Source organism: Gossypium hirsutum, chromosome A07 (genome assembly GCF_007990345.1).
Source record: "Gossypium hirsutum isolate 1008001.06 chromosome A07, Gossypium_hirsutum_v2.1, whole genome shotgun sequence".
Taxonomy (NCBI): Eukaryota; Viridiplantae; Streptophyta; class Magnoliopsida; order Malvales; family Malvaceae; genus Gossypium; species Gossypium hirsutum.
The window spans coordinates 3,582,815-3,603,071 of NC_053430.1; the positions used below are offsets into that span (position 1 = coordinate 3,582,815).

The 20,257-nt window shown below is 37.2% G+C and overlaps 3 protein-coding genes across 3 annotated transcripts; all 3 read left to right on the plus strand.

Annotated features, from left to right (window-relative positions):
* The first annotated feature begins 286 nt into the window (after positions 1-286).
* LOC121231975 (UDP-N-acetylglucosamine transporter UGNT1) lies at positions 287-3,961 on the plus strand. Its single transcript, XM_041117221.1, has 10 exons — positions 287-663; positions 761-837; positions 929-1,090; positions 1,194-1,327; positions 1,951-2,081; positions 2,188-2,232; positions 2,340-2,437; positions 2,777-2,884; positions 3,300-3,356; positions 3,467-3,961. The coding sequence occupies exons 1-10, from the start codon at positions 486-488 to the stop codon at positions 3,539-3,541; spliced, it is 1,065 nt and encodes a 354-aa protein (XP_040973155.1). The 5' UTR covers positions 287-485; the 3' UTR covers positions 3,542-3,961.
* A 153-nt stretch (positions 3,962-4,114) lies between these two features.
* On the plus strand, positions 4,115-7,529 carry LOC121231976 (uncharacterized). Its single transcript, XM_041117222.1, has 5 exons — positions 4,115-5,148; positions 5,241-5,340; positions 5,605-5,704; positions 5,800-5,873; positions 5,966-7,529. The coding sequence occupies exons 1-5, from the start codon at positions 4,962-4,964 to the stop codon at positions 6,138-6,140; spliced, it is 636 nt and encodes a 211-aa protein (XP_040973156.1). The 5' UTR covers positions 4,115-4,961; the 3' UTR covers positions 6,141-7,529.
* Positions 6,418-7,529, plus strand: LOC107953773 (ATP synthase subunit b', chloroplastic). The gene has a single exon (XM_016889177.2). The coding sequence runs from the start codon at positions 6,717-6,719 to the stop codon at positions 7,383-7,385; it is 669 nt and encodes a 222-aa protein (XP_016744666.2). The 5' UTR covers positions 6,418-6,716; the 3' UTR covers positions 7,386-7,529.
* Positions 7,530-20,257: the final 12,728 nt, after the last annotated feature.

Sequence of the window (20,257 nt, forward strand, 5' to 3'; positions counted from 1 at the left end):
CTCATTGATAAACGTTTTTGTTAGAACACATTTGAGTGAATAAATAAATTTTATTTATTGTCTAAATTTTTAAAGAGATAATTTAGAAATTAAACATCTAATTTTTAGATATAAAAGTAAAATTATTATATTGAGATGTGATATTGTAATAGGATTAAAAATAACGCATTATTTTTACTGAACTAGACTCTACGCATAAACTACACTTAAAAAAGGCCCCGGATTTGCATTTGGGCCCAATTAATTGTTTCTAAAAGTTGATAAGATCAGAGGAAAGACGTGGAATATTCAAACGAATTGGGCCTAATTGGTAACTAGGTCCCTGTTCGAGTTCCTGATTCAGTGACTCAGCCATCGTACTTGTCGTTGCCGTGCTACGAAGGTTGGCTCTCCTCACTCTTAACTACCATCGCTTGAAGTCGTCGTCTTCCAAAACTCCCAAAAAAAAAAGGAAAAAAAAAAAACGAGAACGAAGGAGCAAAGAAATGTCGATGATGGCGACGAATTCCTTCAAGAACCCGATTCTTCCGGTTTCGGATCCGCCGATAGACAAAGAAGAAGAAAAAGAAAGGCTTCTCAAAAGAGGAGATGAGAGGATTTTCAAAGGATCCGCTATGACCAAAAGAGGAGCCTACGCTGCCATCTATTACATGTCTTGCGCTGGTTTGTTCCCTTTTCCCTCTTCTTTGTTTCATTTTTTTTTTATAATTTTCAGTTCTCTGATCGCTTTTTTAATGGTTAAATTGTTTTTTTGTTGCAGTGCTTTTGATCCTGTTCAATAAAGCAGCTTTATCTTCTTATGGTTTCCCCTGTGCCAATGTAATTACACTCTTTCAGGTAAAAATAAAAAAATTCATTTCAATTATATTTTTCGTATATGTTTTTTGCATAGTTGTTTTGGAATTATCTTGTATCCTTTCTTCGGTAGATGATAAGTTCGTGTACCTTTCTCTATGCACTGAGACGGTGGAAGATGATATCTTTCGCAAACAATGAATCTTTAACCCTTTCTGATAGCAACACGAGTTTGGTTCCCTTGAAGACTTTGATTCATACCCTTCCTCTTGCAGGAACTTATTTGCTTTACATGGTATTATTATGTTTCGACCCGTTGGATAATTGTTTGCTTTTTTTTTCTTTTTAAATATTTGGCTGATAAAAAAATTATGGTTCTTTCTCTTTCTCCTTGAAAGCTAGTCACTGTTGAGTCTATTCGTGGAGTAAATGTTCCCATGTACACTACTCTTAGGCGAACCACTGTTGTTTTTACGATGATTGTGGAGTTTCTCCTCGCAGGACAGAAGTATACATCATCTATAGTTGGGAGGTAACTGCTGCTTCGATCCCTTTAGTTGACCCTGTTGCTTCTCTAGGAAATGTTATCTTGTTGAAAGTAAGAAAATCTAGGGTAGATGATTAGTTATGTCTGTAGCTCAGGTTGTTCTGAAATTTATTTAGAGCATCTTACATTGTGTTTGACTGAGTTGCTGCTAGAGTATGATTTTGAAACATAAGTTTTTGCTGCTAGAATATGATTTTGAAACATAAGTTTTGTTTGGTTGTTTTTCATTGATGAGAGTGCTAATACAAAATTTTAAGCTAACCAATAACAGGGCTTATCATAGTTTTTATGTGCTCCCATTGGAGTTGGACTCAAGCCCAATCTTTGGCTTTTCAGTTCCATTTCTTCTATGGTCATTGCAGATATTAGTAAAATGTGCTCCCATTTGTAAGATCGTGGCTGTCATAGGGAATTCTTCCTTCTACTATTACTTGACATAACTTCTAGTTATACAAATTTTCTATTGTGAGAGTTCAACTAAGTGGTTTTTAAAACCTTAGGTGCATGAAATTTTTACTTTTTAATGGCAAATTTTGAAAGACCTTTTGCTTGAATAGCCATGTTTCTGATTTCTTCCTTTAACTGAAAAATTTTAAAGATCTTATCAGTGTTGGATTGATTGTTATTGGTGCATTTGTTGCGGGAGCTCGTGACTTTTCATTCGATTTTTATGGATACGCTGTTGTTTTCTTGGCCAACATCTCTACAGCTATATATCTTGCAACCATAGCCCGAATCGGTAGCATTCTCTCCATTTTCTTTATATCTTTTATTCTTTTAACTACATTTCCCCTTCTCTGTTTTGGCATAATTATTGTGTGCTTGCCTGTTTTTCTCTTTTTCAGGGAAATCTAGTGGGCTTAATAGCTTTGGGCTTATATGGTGTAACGGTAACTTATAACTCCAGCTTGAATTACATATTCTTTTATTCCATGGTCACATAACTTTTGGTCTCAGTTAAGAGCTATTTTATGATTAACTGATTTTTTTATAATAGGTATAATATGTGGACCGATTTTGTTAGTGTGGACATTTCTTCATGGTGATTTGAAGAGTACAATGAATTTCCCTCACCTCTTTTCACCTGGTTTTTTGGTATGTTTTGCGCTCTCAAGCAAGCTGCTGTATCAATATGAATATTTGTTTTTATGTTTGGGGATTCCCTCTTTGTTGGTAATTGAACTCTTTTATAAACGGCAGTTGCATATATTAATGCATATTCCACAATTATTTACTTTATAACCATTCTCTTTTCAATCATTCGAAGGATTATTGACATTTGATATGTTTGTGCCTTGTATTAGTCTCTTGAAGTTCAGAAAACTTGAAACACTGTCCAGTTTACCTCTTGTTGCAGTGCCTTTTAGCTTCACTTCAAATAACTCAATATGGTTCTTACAATGGTGATACATTTTCCCCCTTCTTTCTGGACAGGCTGTATTGATTCTTTCGTGTATGCTAGCTTTCTTCTTGAATTACACTATATTCTTGAACACAACTCTCAATTCGGCAGTTACACAAACCATTTGTGGGAATCTGAAGGTATGCTTACACTCGTCTCCAATCATGATTCATGCATTCTCCTCCCTACAATCTAGCAGTCCTATATAATGATCTGCAATTTCATTCTCACTGTTGCTAATTGCGTTTAATTGAGGAATCTTCAGAATGAAGTTCCACCAAATGTTGGCCCCCCAAAAAGTTCCAAGCACTGAACTCCTTTAAATGCATTATTTATTAAAAATTTTAAGCTGTCTGACTTCGCATTTGATTTGACCAGTAGGGTATAATGATGCACTTCTCATCTCCATGTATAAATGAACTTTCTAGATATCTTGCTTGGCCTCATTTACTGTCATGCAGCACATAGAAGTACATATTTTCCTTTGTTAGAAAAAAAAAAAGGCCCATATTTCCAAATTTGTTCTCTGGTTTGCTAATTAATTTGTGGGTGTAGGATCTTTTTACCATTGGACTTGGCTGGATGCTTTTTGGTGGGCTTCCCTTTGATATTGTAAGTGCACTACCTTATTGTTACTGCTAGTTAACATTTGGCATAAATGTAAATTTCTCTCTCCTTTTAAGTTGCACTTTGTAAAGGAACTCTCTTTATTTTTGTTACAGCTGAATGTTATCGGGCAATTGCTGGGGTTTGTTGGTTCTGGTTTGTATGCCTACTACAAGCTTGTGGGGAAATAACTGACTTCAGGCTAACAAAAATGTCTAGTTGTAGTTTGCTGATTTCTGCTTTACCTTTGTTCGATCAAAGTGCTTATGAGCTATTGGAAGTAAGATAGCCTTCTAAAAAGAATGGAGATTTATCCAAAGTTTTGACATTCCTTGCGGTTAGAGCCAACGTAGCTGATGACTCTGCAGTCTGATCATCTCACCATTTTTTGTCGTCCCTTTTTCCCTCCCTCAGGGTCACAAGAGTACTAAATTTGGTGAAACTTTGTAATAGTGAAGAGTTAGGATAGTTTACAACTATTCCTACTGTATATCTCTTTTTGGGATCATTTTTCTTACTTCCTTTCTTTCTTGTTCTTTTTGTCAAATTCTTGTAGTTGGGATTTCCATGTTTTTTCTTCAAATGGAAAGGAAAATGTTGAAGTTCCCCTATTTCATTTTGTTTTATATTTGAACTGATTATATGCCAGAAGCTTTTCGATTCTATTTACACCTGAAAGGCTGCAACTAAAGATGGATATGTAGTTTTATAACTGGAATATTCAAATATTATTTTTTGGATTGCATATTGAACTCTTTCGAGGGTTACGAACCTTCAACTAGTTTGATATTGTTTTTGGTCAGGGTTTTGTTTTTCTACTTTGTAGAAAGTCATGATGGGTTCATAGAGTGGGGTGCCTGGTAGTGCCTAAAATAGGTGGAACCATGTGCCAATTGAAGAGTTTCCGCACGGTTGGATTTGACCTCATGGCTTATGGCAAGTGGTGGCATCTTCCCTTAAAGTCATGACTTTTATGCCATGGTAGTCTTCAATTGTTGTGTTTTCACCTAATCAAACACTCCGTTAACTTGCCAAAGCTCTCGGCAATGTAAGGAGACAATACCGGACATGTGTAATGTAACCCTCAGCCTGTGAACTTGTAGGGCTCTTGGCAGAGCGAGTCACATCGACAAACACATTTTCTTTCTGAGTAATTCTCTGGTTTTTCTCGGAATGCAAATGGCCTAACAGGTGAACTGAAGAAGCATTTATACCAAATATATGTATATTGTAAAAGGAAAAAAAAAAAGGGGGCGTGTCTAATAAATGAGAACCTGACCACCTGACCCTTGAGATTCTCAAACTGTCAATCTCCTCTCAGTTTCATTTGGCCCCTGAAAAGCCTTCCAAATATAGCAAACATAGGAAGTAACGAGAAACGCCCATTCCCTCCTCCTCTCTCTGAATCTCCAACGACACACAAAGGTCGTCCCATGTCGCCAAAGAATCAAAGTTTCTCTCCCTAAAATGGGTTGAGCCTTTGACATCTGGTGTGTTCAGGGACCCCACCCGATATATTCTCCTGGTCCTTTTATATATCTTTTCCTATAGTTGTTTTGCTTTGTTTTTTGTTTTTTGTTTCTTCTGTTTTCTTCTTGACATATTGACAGCATGTCGGGACTCGAAGTGGAGGAAATTTCTACCTCAACAGCTTCTTTGGAGAGGCTTCCAGGGAAGTCAACCTCATCATCCCCTGCGGTTGCCGCTGATGGTTCAACTCACGAAACTTTCTCTTATTCTAAGCTTCCTGAAGAGACCCTCAATCTCTCCATTCGGAAATTGGATGGCTCTTCCTTTGGTACTTTTTTCTCTCCTTTCTTTTCCCATCCCAAATGCCATAATTACATTTCACTTGTTTTTGTGTTCCATTAACATCAGTTTTTCTTGCAGTTATTGAAGTTTTAAAGTCGGCTACCGTTGCAGATCTCAAGCTGGGGGTCCAGAATGTCTTTTGTCATATGCCAGACGAAGGTCCTGACAAGATTTCATGGTAACTTCACTTATTTCATTGTCTGAAAATCCCTTCCCTATTCAAGTTTGGCCTCTCATGGATGCAAATTGGTTCTAGGCCAGATTCTTAACGTAGTATCATAGCCAATTCGTTTTGTTGTTATTGCATGTTACCCTGCCCACACATGATGTCTAATATTCAAGTTTGGCTACTCTACCTATGGGCCAATTGATCTGTGTTATTGACATTATATTGCTTTTTTGTGATATGAATTCATATGAATCTGCATAATACATCATGGAGGGGACGTGTTTGGGGACACTTTTGCTTGTCTTATGGTGATGTGAAGTTGATCACAGACGCTGATCTTATCGAAAAGTATGGCATCAAGGATGATGATCAGGTTTGTCCCATGTTTCCTCTGCTCTTACAACATTGATATCATATTTTTGTCCCACAATTAAATGTGTTAATCTCTATTCGTTTTTTCCTCTTCAGCTTCATTTCACTAGGCATATCTCGACAAAGGTTCAAAAAGTTAAACAGACTGTTCCTCAAGAGCATTCATACACGTATGGCTCTTTACATCAGTAAAAGTATTGCTATTTTTATTAGGATATCATCCATAGTGCTATAATCCTGTCATCGTATTCGAAATATGCAGGCCATTATCAAGCTCTGTGGAAGGTGAACTTAAAAACGAAGAAGGATACAAGGATAGTGAGATACAAAAAGGCAGGTGTGAACGCTTACGGTCCACATGTTCAAAGCTTCCATCCCTTAAAAGAGCAGGAACTTTCAAAAACCGAGGTTGCCGTAGTATGTGTGCTTTCTTGTGAAAAGTTCAATGAAAATCATTATAGCTTTAGGGTAATAGCATATTCAATTCGGTTCGGTTCAACTCGATTAGATTTAACATTTATATAGGCTTTTCCTGCTCTTTTAGTTCTCAACATGCTGTCACATCTTACTGAAAAATTGAATACAAATTTAGTTAGCATCATCAACATCTAGTATTTTGATTTAGGGTAGGATTTGTAACTTTGATTTTCATTTAAATTTCCAATTTTTTTGAGCCCTTTAAATCTTTGGTGTACCCAACCAACTATGATGGAACAAAGAACCCCAAATTTTCTATTGGGTCGATGAAAAAGTACCATTTGACCCATTATCTGATCCAAAGCCCACTTTCCCCACACCACCTGACTCAGTCATTCAGTCCACCATAACCTCATCAATTTGTGTGGCAAAGAATGAGATAACCTTCTGCAAAACTTCATGCTCACCGTCTCCACAAAAAAATTGAAAAAAAAAACCTTTTTTCCTTTCAATTTGCACAACACAATCTCACATCGTATCGACATCTAAAACTCAAAAGAGTCTGTCATTTCCCTTACTTCCTCAAACCAGAAGCCATGGCCAGCATGATAATGGCTTCCTCAAAGCCTGTAATCTCCATTGCTGCTTCATCATCCTTCTTTTCCAAACCCAAACTCAAACAAATCCCACAACTTTCCCTCCCAAAACTCCCCACTCCAAAGTTCTTGAAAACCCAACAAATCCCCTCACTCTCGTCCACCACTCTCAAATCTATCTCCCTCTTCACAGTCACCACTTTATCCTTTGCCCCACCTTCTGTTGCTGCAGAAATAGAAAAGGCCGCTCTTTTCGATTTCAACTTAACCCTCCCCATCATGATGGTCCAGTTCTTGTTCCTCATGTTTGCTCTTGACAAGGTCTACTTTACCCCACTCGGGAAATTCATGGATGAGAGAGATGCTGCCATAAAGGAGAAACTTGCCAGTGTGAAGGACACGTCTGAGGAAGTGAAGCAGCTTGAAGAACAAGCAGCGGCAATTATGAGAGCTGCAAGGGCTGAGATTGCAGCCGCTTTGAACAAGATGAAGAAGGAGACTCAGTTGGAAGTTGAGGAGAAACTGGCTGAAGGGAGGAAGAAAGTTGAGGCTGAATTGCAGGAGGCTTTGGCTAATTTGGAGAATCAAAAAGAAGAGACTATCAAGTCACTTGATTCCCAGATTGCTGCTCTCAGTCAGGATATTGTCAAGAAGGTGCTTCCTCTCTAAAATCCCACTTCATATTTGGTTTAATTTTGAGTCAATAATGTTTATATAGTTTTGAGACGATCTATGTATTTAATATGAATTTGAATTGTAGAACAAGGGACAACTTTCTGTACTCCAATGAAATCTGAACCCTTCTATTTTTTATTTATGGATTTTAATTTATCTGCCAAAGGCACTAGTTATTCAAGTTCCTAACTTCCGTAAGATGATTGAAAGTTAGCAACTTTAGAAACTTAGATGGGGCTATGCTCGTATGGTTGCTTTATGTTCTGATTTAAATTCATCTATGAACTAGTTTTTCTTCAAGTGATAATCAATTTTGGTTTTTTTTTTTTTTTGGGGGGGGGGCGGGGGGGGGGTGGTTACTAGTTTAAGTATTCATCAACGAAGCCAAAGGATTTAGGATGCTTTGAATACTACAATCAGCCACATTCGAGCAAGAGAAATTGGTTCCTTAGAATGGCCGCTTGGACTTACCGGTGATTTTCATAGATGAAAACTGAACATTAACCAATGACAAAGCAAATATCACCCAATGCATCTGTGGGAGAAAAGAACAGTTTCAGAACCGATACTGTTCTTGCTGCCTCGAATGAAAATGATTGGCCAAAAGTTTGCACAATTTGGTTGGTTAAATGCTCAAATTGAGCCAAAGATTACCCGCACAAGGGTAATGATTAATAAATAAAGGAAAAAAAAATTAAATGTGTTAAAATAAGGATTTTTCTGGACTTTTGTAGTTCATACATGAGCTGCATTTGTGAAACTAAAATGGCATTTTTTTAATGCTGACGTATTATTTTTAAAAAATATAATAAAGCCAACTCGGAAATTATGTAATACTAAAAACAAAAAAAGAAATTTATTTCTTCAATGTTAGGTTCTTATATTTCGTAGATTAAATGTTCAAATTGGTGCTTAACTTGTTAGGGGTTGTTTACATTACAATTAAACTTTTTAAAATGCTCATATAAGGGTTTAACTTTTATTAAAGTGCTCAAATGGATGTCAAACATTCAAAGTGCTTAAATAAGAGTAAATCTTTTTTGAAAGTGCTCAATTAAATTATGTCTCAAATTATGTTATTATTTTCTTTTATTTTCAAGTAATATCAATTCAATTGTCATGTATTTTATTTTAAATATGTTAGAATTCATTTAATTTTAACTCAAATTGTATTGAAGTGTGTGTAAAATTCTTGTTTAAACATTTTTATAGAAATTAGGCTCTTATATGAACATTTTGAAAGATTTAACTCTTATATGGATAATCTTTTAAAAATCTTTTTTATATCTATTTTATACATATGTATATATTATATATATCTTAACATTACTAGTTATATTTTTACTATTTTATGTATATACTTCAAACACTATATATAGTATATTTCTAACACTATAACTATTTATAAATATATATATTTTACGTACATACTCTTAATATCTTTATTATGTATATATTAGTTGTTTTTATTTCACATTGGATACTATTATTACGTTTAATATATCGCATGCATTGTTATTGTTTTAATATTGTTGTCATATTTATTATTTGTTTCAATGTATTTCCAACTCGTTTATTTTTGTCTCCCGCCTATTTTATATCATTCTGTTGTTCATTACTTTAAAGATTTTATTCATGTTTTTACTAATTTCAATAAATAAGGCAATGTTTCGCATTTTGGAACATCGAAGAATTGTGCCCTAACTTACGGGGTTTTGGTTCTCTTGTTGGTTCTAAATAGCTAAATATCCTTTTGAGTTTTGAAATGCACGGATTTCCAATTTAAATTAAAAGACGACCTTGTGCTCGGGAATTCATGGTATTGTGTCCTAACTTACGGGATGTGATACTCCGATATCTCGAGATAAGGAAATCTTTAAACCAATCGATTTAAGCTAATTCAAGAATTTTAAAATCAGTATTAATAGAAAAGATCGCATTTCAAGTCCCTTCCCGATTTTTAATTTTCGACATTAAGACACTAACTAATCAATTCGGTACCAATTTTTTGGGCGTGTCAAGGGTGCTAATCCTTCCTTGCACGTAACCGACTCCCGAACTCATTCTCTCAAGTTTCGTAGACCAAAGGCCCTATTTTAGTAAACTAAAATTGATTTATTAAAACAAAGGTGATCCGATCACACCTGATAAAAGATTGGTGGCGACTCCCATTTTAATTTTCACTTTCAAACAAAGTCGATCCCCGTTTTCAAAAGAATGGTTTCGACAGCTTGGCGACTCCACTGGGGACCTCGAGAGTCGAGCCTTAATGTAACACCCCTAACCCGTATCCGCTGCCAGAACAGGGTTTCAGAGCATTACTACCATTTACAGATCACTAAAAAAAATTTAAATACTTACCGTTTCTTCATAAGCATATATCATTCATTTCATTATATCAATATTTCATGCTCTATCATTTCCATATATTTTATGTATATTTATTCCGGTAATAGTTTATATCAAACTTAACATAAATTATATTCCATGTACTTATACTTATTTCGTTTATCTATCTTTATAATTATTTCATATAACCATTCGTCATCTGATACATATTACCTGAATATCAATTGTTCAACAAATGTCATAGCGTCTCCCATCCACGGTCTTATTTATCTTTGACATGATGTCATAGTGTCTTTCAACTATGGTCTTACTCATTTTCTGTCATGTTGCCATGGTATCTTTCAACCATGGTCTTATTCATTTCATGTCACGTTGCCATGGTATCTTTCAACCATGGTCTTATTTATTTCCCGTCATGTTGCCATGGTATCTTTCAACCATGGTCTTACACGTTTCATATCAGGCTGCCATGGTATCTTTCAACCATGGTCTTACACATTTCATATCAGGTTGCCATGGTATCTTTCAACCATGGTCTTACGCATTTCATATCAGAGAGCACACTCCCGCAAACCTCATCCTTATAGTGGGATTACCAGTTCAGGCTAAATCCCCTATAATATAAACTCATAGAGTATTGTCGGGATTACCAGTCCAGGCTAAATCCCCTGCAACGACAATTACTCTAATGAGCTTGGATCTGAATTACCAGTCCAGGCTAAATTCAGACCCTAATTCGGATTACCCGTCCGGGCTAAATCCATTTACACGTATTCTTCGGGAGGGCTATATCAGGATAGGATCTCCCGTCCGGGCTAGATCCTTTTTACCGTCAATTCCTTTTCAGAGATCCATCGAATTTTCCTTTCATTCAACCGAGATTTATTTTTAATTTATATCGAGTATTATCAATATTTTATCAAATATCATGAATTGAACATTCAAATCATATTTTCATCACATAATCACATATTTCAAGTATTTAAAATACAATTCAAGTTACACAAACTTACCTCATTGCTTGTTTGTGTTTATAATTTCATTAATCCGATATCTTTTCTTTTCCACGATCAAGTCTCATATTTGAGTCGTCCGGATCTTTATAAATAAATTTGATCATCATTTTCATTCATTTCATATTCTAATGCATTTAATTAATGCTCTAGGTAAAATTACCATTTTGCCCCTAAACTTTTAATTAATGATGATTTCATCCTTAAGGTCAGGAAAATAAAATTCTTGCAATTTAATCCTTATTTCCAGCTATTATTCTCATATATATTGATAACAGTCCATGAATTCTATAAAATATCAGAATTTTCCATAATTTCAACACTTTTCAATTTAATCCCTAAAACATGTTTTCCCCCAATCTTGAACTAAATTAATAATTTCATTCAATTTTGTAATTTAAATAATAAAATAATTCATTTCATGCAATTTGGTCATTTTTGACATTTTTACAAAATTGCCCATAAAGTTTTACTTTTATTCAATTTAGTCCCTGAGCCTAAAATATGCAAATTAGCCATGCTAGATGAATATGCATACATATTTTTCCTCCTCCTCCTCTCCATTCCACATCCTTAATGTAGATAACACACTTGTAAGTAACATTATCCATAATTTTTATTATTTACTTTTATGAATATTCAAGTTGTCCATCTGTGTCATAGTCACTAAATTATTTATATCTGGAGCTATAGAACTCAAAATTAGGATACACTAATTTTACTTGAAACTAGACTCATATATATTCTTACCATAAAATTTTCATAATTTTTAGTTTAGCCAATAAGTACAGTTTATTCTTTAAAGTTATCCCTGTTCTGCTGTCTGACAGTTCTGACCCTTCTTCACTAAAAATTAATTATCTCCTTGTACAGAATTCGAATGATGTTCATGTTTGTTTATATTGAAAACATACTCATTCAGGATTCTAAAAATATAAATTTAAGCCCCTAATTATTTTTATCCATTTTTTTATGATTTTACAAATTCAGAATAGGGAAACCCGAAATCATTCTGACCTTGTCTCACAAAATTCATCATATCTCATGATTTACAATTCCATTGCTTACATCATTTCTTCTATAAGAAACTAGACTTAATAATCTTTAATTTCATATTTTATTCATCCTATAATTAGATTTCTATAATTTTTGATGATTTTTCAAACTTAGACTACTGCTGCTGTCCAAAACTGTTTTAGTACAAGATATTAATTACCATGTTATAACATCCTTATTTTCTTTTTCTACACCATTTCTCATCATTTTCTCTTATTTTCTCTTCACTAACACATCTAGAACATAAGACCTTATGTAAGAAAACTCTACTATAACATTATTTCCATGTTTTATCAATAATAACAAACTTAAAAACATATTGAAATCTTGATATACTTACCTTGTTCTATTGATACTAATCTTAAAAACATTATTTCCTTCTCTTCTAACGTTGGCTGCATGCATGGAAAGATGATGAAAATTCTTCAGCTTTCCTTCCTTTTATACTAAATAATTAATAATAAAATAATAATAAAATATCTCATTAAAATAATATATATCTAATTAAATAATCATAAAATATCATCAACATCATCATTACTTTCTAGATTTCTCTCTCTTTCAATTGACCATTTTGCCCTTTATTATCTTTTAAAATTCCATCCTTGAGTCATCATGTAATTTTGGTAAAATTGCAATTTAATCCCTCATAGTTCTTCACCTATTCAATTTGGTCCTAATTCATCCATTTTCCTTAGTTTCTAGATCATTCCACTCTTAAAATATTTACACTATTGGTCCTTCAAATTTTTTATATTTACACTTAACCCCTTAAATTTTGAGTATTTACTCTTGTGCAACAAAACTTTTCTCACTTTTACAATTTAGTCCTTTTTTGAATTAATATATCAGAATATACTTTTTAATATTGACATAACTCAAAATTTCCCCTTTATGTCACTTTATTTCCTTATTTTACTATATCAAGGATATTAATCTTATTGTAAAAATTTTCAGGGTATTACACTTAAATTGATTATTTTTTGTCTTTTGTCAAAAATCGAAAATCGATTTTAAATTTACTGCATTGCATGTTGTCTGTTATTTTCGCGACTCTCTTCATAATATGCTTGCTTTAAGTGGTTTAATTCTTTAAGGTATCTTTGCATATCGCATCGCATTATTGGTCAATTTCACCCTCTTAAGTGGAAGTGAAAAACTACTCCTTCGTGAGGTCTTCACCTCCGTATAGGATAGTGGATCGCTTTCGGGATACATCCGTACTTGCGTCTTCGTGAGGTTTTCACCTTCGTATAGCCGTAGGGAAATGTATTCCCCTGAATCAAACTCGGTCTATATGAACCTATAATGGTGAGGATCGAGGAATCTTCTGGTTCAGGTACCTTTACTTTAGAACCAAACTACATGTAATGAGCCCTAGGAGCCTACCCTAAGTAGAACCACACCAAACCCTAGTGGTTACCTGATTAGGTGCTTATTTACTCACTATTTGCTTTGAATTCTATTCTTTGTATATAATACTAACTTGTTGTATTTTGATCATTTTCGCATGACATTTCATCATAAAAGGGTCTTGATTTAAGTTCGGTTACTAATTAGAAGAGTTTAGCATGGAAAAAGGATTTCTTGATAGAATGGAGGATAATGCGGCCGTCCGAGTGTGGTCTAAGAGAACGTAATAGGAGAAAGGAGATAGTTTGACCGAGGGATGTGAATCGGAGTTGTGGGATTTCACTCGCATCAGTGTGACTCAGAACGACCTGCAAGAGTTAAGGGATATATGGAATAGTTGGAATGGCGAAGTCAAATAACTCTTTTACTGTAACTACGGCGACCTACCCTATTTGCTCGATGTAAAGGTGGACAAGTACTTGTTCCGGGCCCTCGCGCAATTTTCGAACCCCGCTTACAGTTGCTTCACTTTCGAAGAAGTTGATTTAATACCTACGGTGGAGGAATACATGGCGTTATTGCCTGAAGATTCAGGCCGATAGGGCCTATTCAAGACCTGTTAATGTCCCTCTCTTTTTGAAGAAATTAATGAATATCACGGGGATGAGCGAGCAATGGGTTGCTGCCCGCATCAAGCAAAAATGGGATAGTAAATGTATTCTTTGGAGGAATTTGAGGGATTTTATTCTTGCGCACCCGGATTCGAAGAAAAGGGTTGATGTTTTTGCCTTAAGTCTCTACGGTTTGATCGTCTTTCCTAAAGCATTTGGACACATAGATGAAGCCATCTCAGATTTATTCGATCGACTTGATAAAGGTACCACACCCGTCCCGGCAATCCTAGCAGAAACTTTCCGATCCTTGAATACATGCTAGAGATCAGGCGAGGAAAGATTTATTGGTTGCGCACAGCTTCTTTTGGCTTGGTTCCACTGTCATTTTTGGAAGGTGGAGAAGGTCTCCTATCGGGTATTCTCTAAGGATTATTCCCCATTAAGAGAATTAGTGGCCACATCGAGGCGGGACGACATCTCCGAAGAGAGGAGGATAACTATTCTCCAAAATTTACGGGCCGAAGACGTTGAATGGAGGGCTCCGTGGTTGATTCCTGACGAGATCTTATATAGGTGCGGTGATTTTGACTGGGTCCCTCTGGCTGGAATATGGGGAGCCATTGGATACGCTCCACTGATGATGTTAAGGCAGTATCGATCAAGGCAGTTTATACCGGTGACACAAGGGTTGGTACAATGTGAGTTCCCCTATAAAGACAACAATTATAAAAAGAGGGTTCGCGAGATATCAGATGCATGGAACCAAACTCGAACAATGTAAGGATTCACTACAGGCCCGATGACGACCCCCAAGTATAAATGGTGGTGGGGTAGGAGAGTCAACGACAACATCCCTAGGCAGAATCAAGGGAACATACAACCGATAGAGGAGCATTTACGGGTCATCCCATCCGAGTTAGAGATCATTAAGCAAGATTTTGAGAAAAGAAACTCGGAGTTGGGGAAGAAGATAAAGCAACTAGAAGAAGATAAAATGAAGTTGGGGTTAGACGTCGATATCCACAAGCTAGAGGCCGAGAAGTTAAGGAAAGGAAAGAACAAGGCCGAGGAAGATTTAGATAGTCTAAAAACCGATTACAATAAGCTTCGTATAACGATAAAAATTGCCGGATTAGGTAAAACGTCGGAGCAATGGCGTCAAGAGATTAAAGAGGAAAAGACTAGAACCGACCATTGGGAGAAAAGATTTTAAGATGCTCGAGTACGAGAGGACACTCTGAAGAAGAGTTTGTTAGAAACCCAAAACGAAAAGGAGAAGTTACGAGCTCGGGTGGCTAAATTGGAAAGATTACTTCAGCAACATCGTAGCCATAATTCGATAATTAAGTTAAAGGCTAGTCTGAGCAGGATCGAAGAGTTGAAAGGGAAAATAGAAGAACTCGAGACCGCACTGCGAGATAGCAAAATTCGAGTGGAACTTCTTGAGACGAACAACGACCATTACAGAGAACAGCTTCATCACTCTCAAAACCAGATTAGAGATAGAGACTATGTCATGGGCGAAGCTATAGCTCAGGTTCGGGAGATAGCTGATCACTTGTAAACCTTAGCAGTTCAGGCTGATATATTGAGTTTAAAGTACGAGTCGGAATCAGACCGAGGCCGAAGCTTAGCTTGGCTTCTTAGGAAAGTTAAAACTTTGAGCATTAGGGCGAAGTCGTATATGTAATCATCCATTCTATGTAAAGAATTTTTTCTTCTAGTGAAGTTCTTCTAATGAAATTGAATTGGAATCAACGCCTCTTTTTGTATTCATTCATTGTATATACATATCCCATAATCATTCGCTAAGGTTAGAATCATATAATTCGCAGTTGCAACACTTCAAATCTGGAACCACACCATTCGTATAAAACGCGTCAACAAGCTAGAGCAATGGAGGCTGAGTTTAATGAAAGAATCGAAAGGATGGAAAGAGTCCAGAAGGAATTACAAGAACAACTGGCTAAGTCACAGTAAGAAACGAGGGATTTGATAGCAAGATCTCGAGAGGAATCACTTGAACAAAAGGATCAAATGGCTAGAATGATGGAGATGATATCAGTTTTGGTCAAAGAAAAATGACCCATGCAGAACCCCGACAGTACGTAACCTCAATCAAGAATTAATCATGACTAGGATCCACTCTATTCCCCAGGATTCACTCCACCACATGCCCACGTAGCACAAAGGGGGTATACTCAAGGGGAATCCACAGGCTTGGAACAACGACCTATGCCATTTGCCCATCTAGGGCAAGGAACATTTATGTCAAATCCCGGAGCAACCCCTGCCAATCCTGTAGTTCCAGATTTAGATGATCCAGTCGAAATAGCCAAGTTGAAAATAGATGATCACGAGGCTCAAGAGAAGTATAGGAGTTTGGAAGAAAGACTCAAAGCAATAGAAGGCACTGAAGCCTTCTCGGTACTAGGTGCTAAAGAACTCAGTTTGGTACCTGACCTAATCCTGCCTCTGAAGTTCAAGGTGCCTGATTTTGAAAAGTACGATGGGACAAGATGTCCAAAAGCACATCTTGTCATGTTTTGTAGAAAAATGACCGGTTACATGAACGAAGATAAGCTACTTGTACATTGTTTTCAAGACAGTCTAGTAGGATCGGCTCTTCGGTGGTACAACCAACTCAGTAAGGAAAGGATCAGATCTTGGAAAGACTTGGCGTCGGCATTCTGTGAGCAATACAATCATGTATCAGATATGGTGCCTGATCGGATGACTTTATAAATGATGGAGAAAAAGCCGTCAGAAACTTTTAGACATTACGCGCAGAGATGGAGGGACGTCTCAACCCAAGTGGAACCCCCACTAACGAAAACGGAGATAACCGTCCTTTTTATCAACACCTTAAAAACGCCATTTTATGACAAACTAGTGGGAAGTGCCACGAAGGATTTTGCGGATATTGTAATATCCGGTGAGCTCATAGAGAATGCCGTCAAGAGCGGCAGAATGGAAAGTTCAGAAGGTTCAAAAAGGACAGTGCCCATAAAGAAGAAAGAACCAGAAGCCCACATGGTGGGAATGGAAAGCCGTTATGCCCCTAATCCATATCCAAACCAACTCCGACCTCGAAGCTATCCACCTCTAAATTTCTATTATCCCCCTCAAACCCCTTACTACCAAGCACCACCTCTTTCCTACCCCGTATACGCCACGAACAACCAAAGACCCATCACCACATTCCCACAAAACATGGTACCAGCTCAAAGCCAGCCCAGAAACGAACCAAGACCAACAAGGTCTAATCCCGAGAGATCGCAATTTACTCCTATCCCTATGTCGTATGAGGAATTGTACCCAAAAATTTTGGAGAAACAACTGATTTCTCCCCATTACATGGCACCCCTTAAACCTCCATACCCAAAGTGGTATGATCCAAACGCTAGTTGTGCATACCACGCGGGGAACCAGGGGCATTCCACAGAGAATTGCCTAGCCGTTAAGAGGAGAGTTCAATGACTCATTGACGCGAGTATCCTACGGTTTGATAGTGCCAGTAACGCAACTGAGAACCTGTTCCCTAACTATGCTGAAGGGAATGTGAGCACAGTGGGGAAAGAGGACGAATGGAAAGTCAGAAGATGTGTTTCAGAAGTAAGGACGCCTCTGCAGAAAATCTGGGAGGTACTGGTTAAGAAAGGATTGCTTTGTCACCCCGATAGAATTCTCGGAGAAGAAGGTCAAAGTTTTTGCAATTTCCATGAAATTGTAGGATACGACATTCAGTCGTGTGAGGAATTTAAAAGGTTGCTTCAAGACCGGATGGATAATAAGGAGATTAAGGTCTTAACAAGAGGGAAGAGACCAACGAAAGAGAAGTATGCACCTCTGACAACCAGTCATCAGGTCTCCCTTATAGCGCGGATCGACCGTTAGTAATTTATTACGACGCGATGAAAGAGCCGGTGAAACAAAAAAGATAATCAAAGTACCGTCTCCTTTCCCGTCAATGACGACAAAGCCGTACCATGGAAATATGACATCAATATCGTCACATCGGAAGATGAAAAGCTCAAAGCCATAATGGAGATGTTGGAGAGGTAGGTCATTTTACCCGAAGTGGAAAATGTTATTCGAAAGAGGTTGAACCAGTGAAGAAGAACAGTGACTGGAAGCAAAAAGGGAAAGCAGTGATGCTTGAAGCCGAAGTCGAGCAAGAAATTCCACCCGTGCAAGAAACAAAAAAGCCTGTAGATGAGGATGAAGCACAGGAGTTCTTGAAATTTATCAAACACAGTGAATACAATGTGGTGGAACAATTGAATAAGCAACCAGCACGAATCTCAGTTTTATCTCTGCTGCTAAATTCGGAGCCACACCGGAACGCTTTGCTGAAGGTGTTGAATCAAGCTTACGTGGCAAACAATATATCTGTGGAGAAGCTGGACAGATGGGTGAACAACTTGAATGCGGATAATTTCATTTCTTTTAGTGATGACGAAATACCACCTAATGGTAGAGGCTCCGTGAAAGCACTACATGTTACGACTCGTTGCAAGGGCTACATAATACCGAATGTGCTTATCGATAATGGCTCGGCACTCAATGTCATGCCTTTGGCCACGTTTCCAGAATTTCGATAGATCTGTCCTATTTAAGGCTCTGTCATTCCACGGTAAGGGCATTCGATGGGACAAGGCGTGAAGTTATGGGAAAGATTGATATCCCTTTAGAAGTGGGCCCTGACATTTACAATGTCGAGTTCTAAGTCATGGACATCACACCCTCGTATAACTGCCTTTTGGGAAGGCCCTGGATTCATTTTGCTGGAGCAGTTCCATCCTCTCTCCATCAAAAAGTAAAGTTCATCATGGATGGTTGTTTGGTCACTGTCGAGGGAGAAGAAGACATTATCGCATCTATCTCTGCTGATGCGCCATATCTTGAAGTAAGCAAAAACGCAGTGGAATGTTCCTTCCGATCCCTTGAATTTGTCAATGCCACTTTTGTCGCTGAGGGAAATAGAATTTCGGTGCCAAAACTGTCGAGAAACACCAGAATGGGTGTCAAGTTGACTGTAGAAAGGGGAGCTCGAGTGAGAAGAGGTTTAGGGAGATATCTGCAAGGAATAGTTAGGGCTCTAAAGCCAGTACACCATAAGGCTCGATACGGTTTAGGGTTCCAGCCAGACATGCGTCAAAGAAGAAAGCAGTGGAAGAAAAATCAGGAAAGAAGGATCGCGAGAACATTAAGCCGAGAACCAGAATGGGAGCCCATGGAATTCCCTTATTTGTCAAGAACATTTACGTCTGCAGGAATGATACACCCAGGGCAGTATAGTGCACAAAGCACAATGTTAATGATCGAAGAGGGTTTTCAGAATATCAGTATAAATGTCATTGACAAAGGAGCTGACGCGAGTAAAGACGTCTCAAAGATACGCTCTTGTCTCCCGGGTTTCATGTTGAACAATTGGACTGCCGAGGATCTTCTTATAGTTTATAAGTCTTTAGAGTAATGCTCAAACGTTAACATTCTGTTATGTCCCTAGATATAATAAAATTCTTTTGTAAGAGCTTGCATTCGCTCTTTATCATTTAAATGAATATTAATGAAGATGCATTTTGTCACGATTTTTCGCATTATCACTAATTCCATAATCATTTCATAGCCTATCTTTACATTTGTCTCATGCCATACCATAACATTCAGTTTGTTGGTTTCAATACTTGGATGCCCCTCTATAGTTTCTTTTTTCATTCAACTTTCAGGTGCTCAGATATCAATTGCATGAACAAACCCGTTACGAGTCCTGAAATCGATTTTGAGAAGGCTGTTTGTTTAGGAGAATTCGAAGCCGAAGAAAATGCTGAAGACTATGTCTCGTCTCCTGACTTGCTAAGAATAGTGGAACAAGAGGATAAACAGATTTTGCCTTATCAAGAATTTGTTGAAGTAATAAACTTGGGAGCTGAAGAAAGGAAGCAAGAAGTGAAGATTGGGACCTCTATTTCAGGGGGCACCAGGCATAATTTGATTGCTTTGCTCCGTGAGTACAAAGATGTATTCGCATGGTCATATCAGGATATGCTAGGATTGGATGAAGATGTAGTGGTCCATAAGCTCCCATTGAAGCCAGAATGCAAACCCATTCAACAAAAGCTAAGACGGGTGAGACCTGAGATGTTATTGAAAATAAAAGAGGAAGTCAAGAAGCAATTTGATGCTGGCTTCCTACAAACCTCCAAATATCTAGAGTGGGTGGCCAACATAGTTCCGGTACCAAAGAAAGACGGCAAAGTATGAATATGCATGGATTATCGTGACCTGAATCGAGCAAGTCCTAAAGATAATTTTCCCTTACCACACATTGATACGTTGGTGGATAACACAACAAAACATTCATTGTTTTCTTTCATGGATGGATTCTCGGGGTATAATCAGATTAAGATGGCCCCTGAGGATATGGAGAAAACTACCTTCGTAACAATGTGGGGAACATTCTGCTACAAGGTGATGC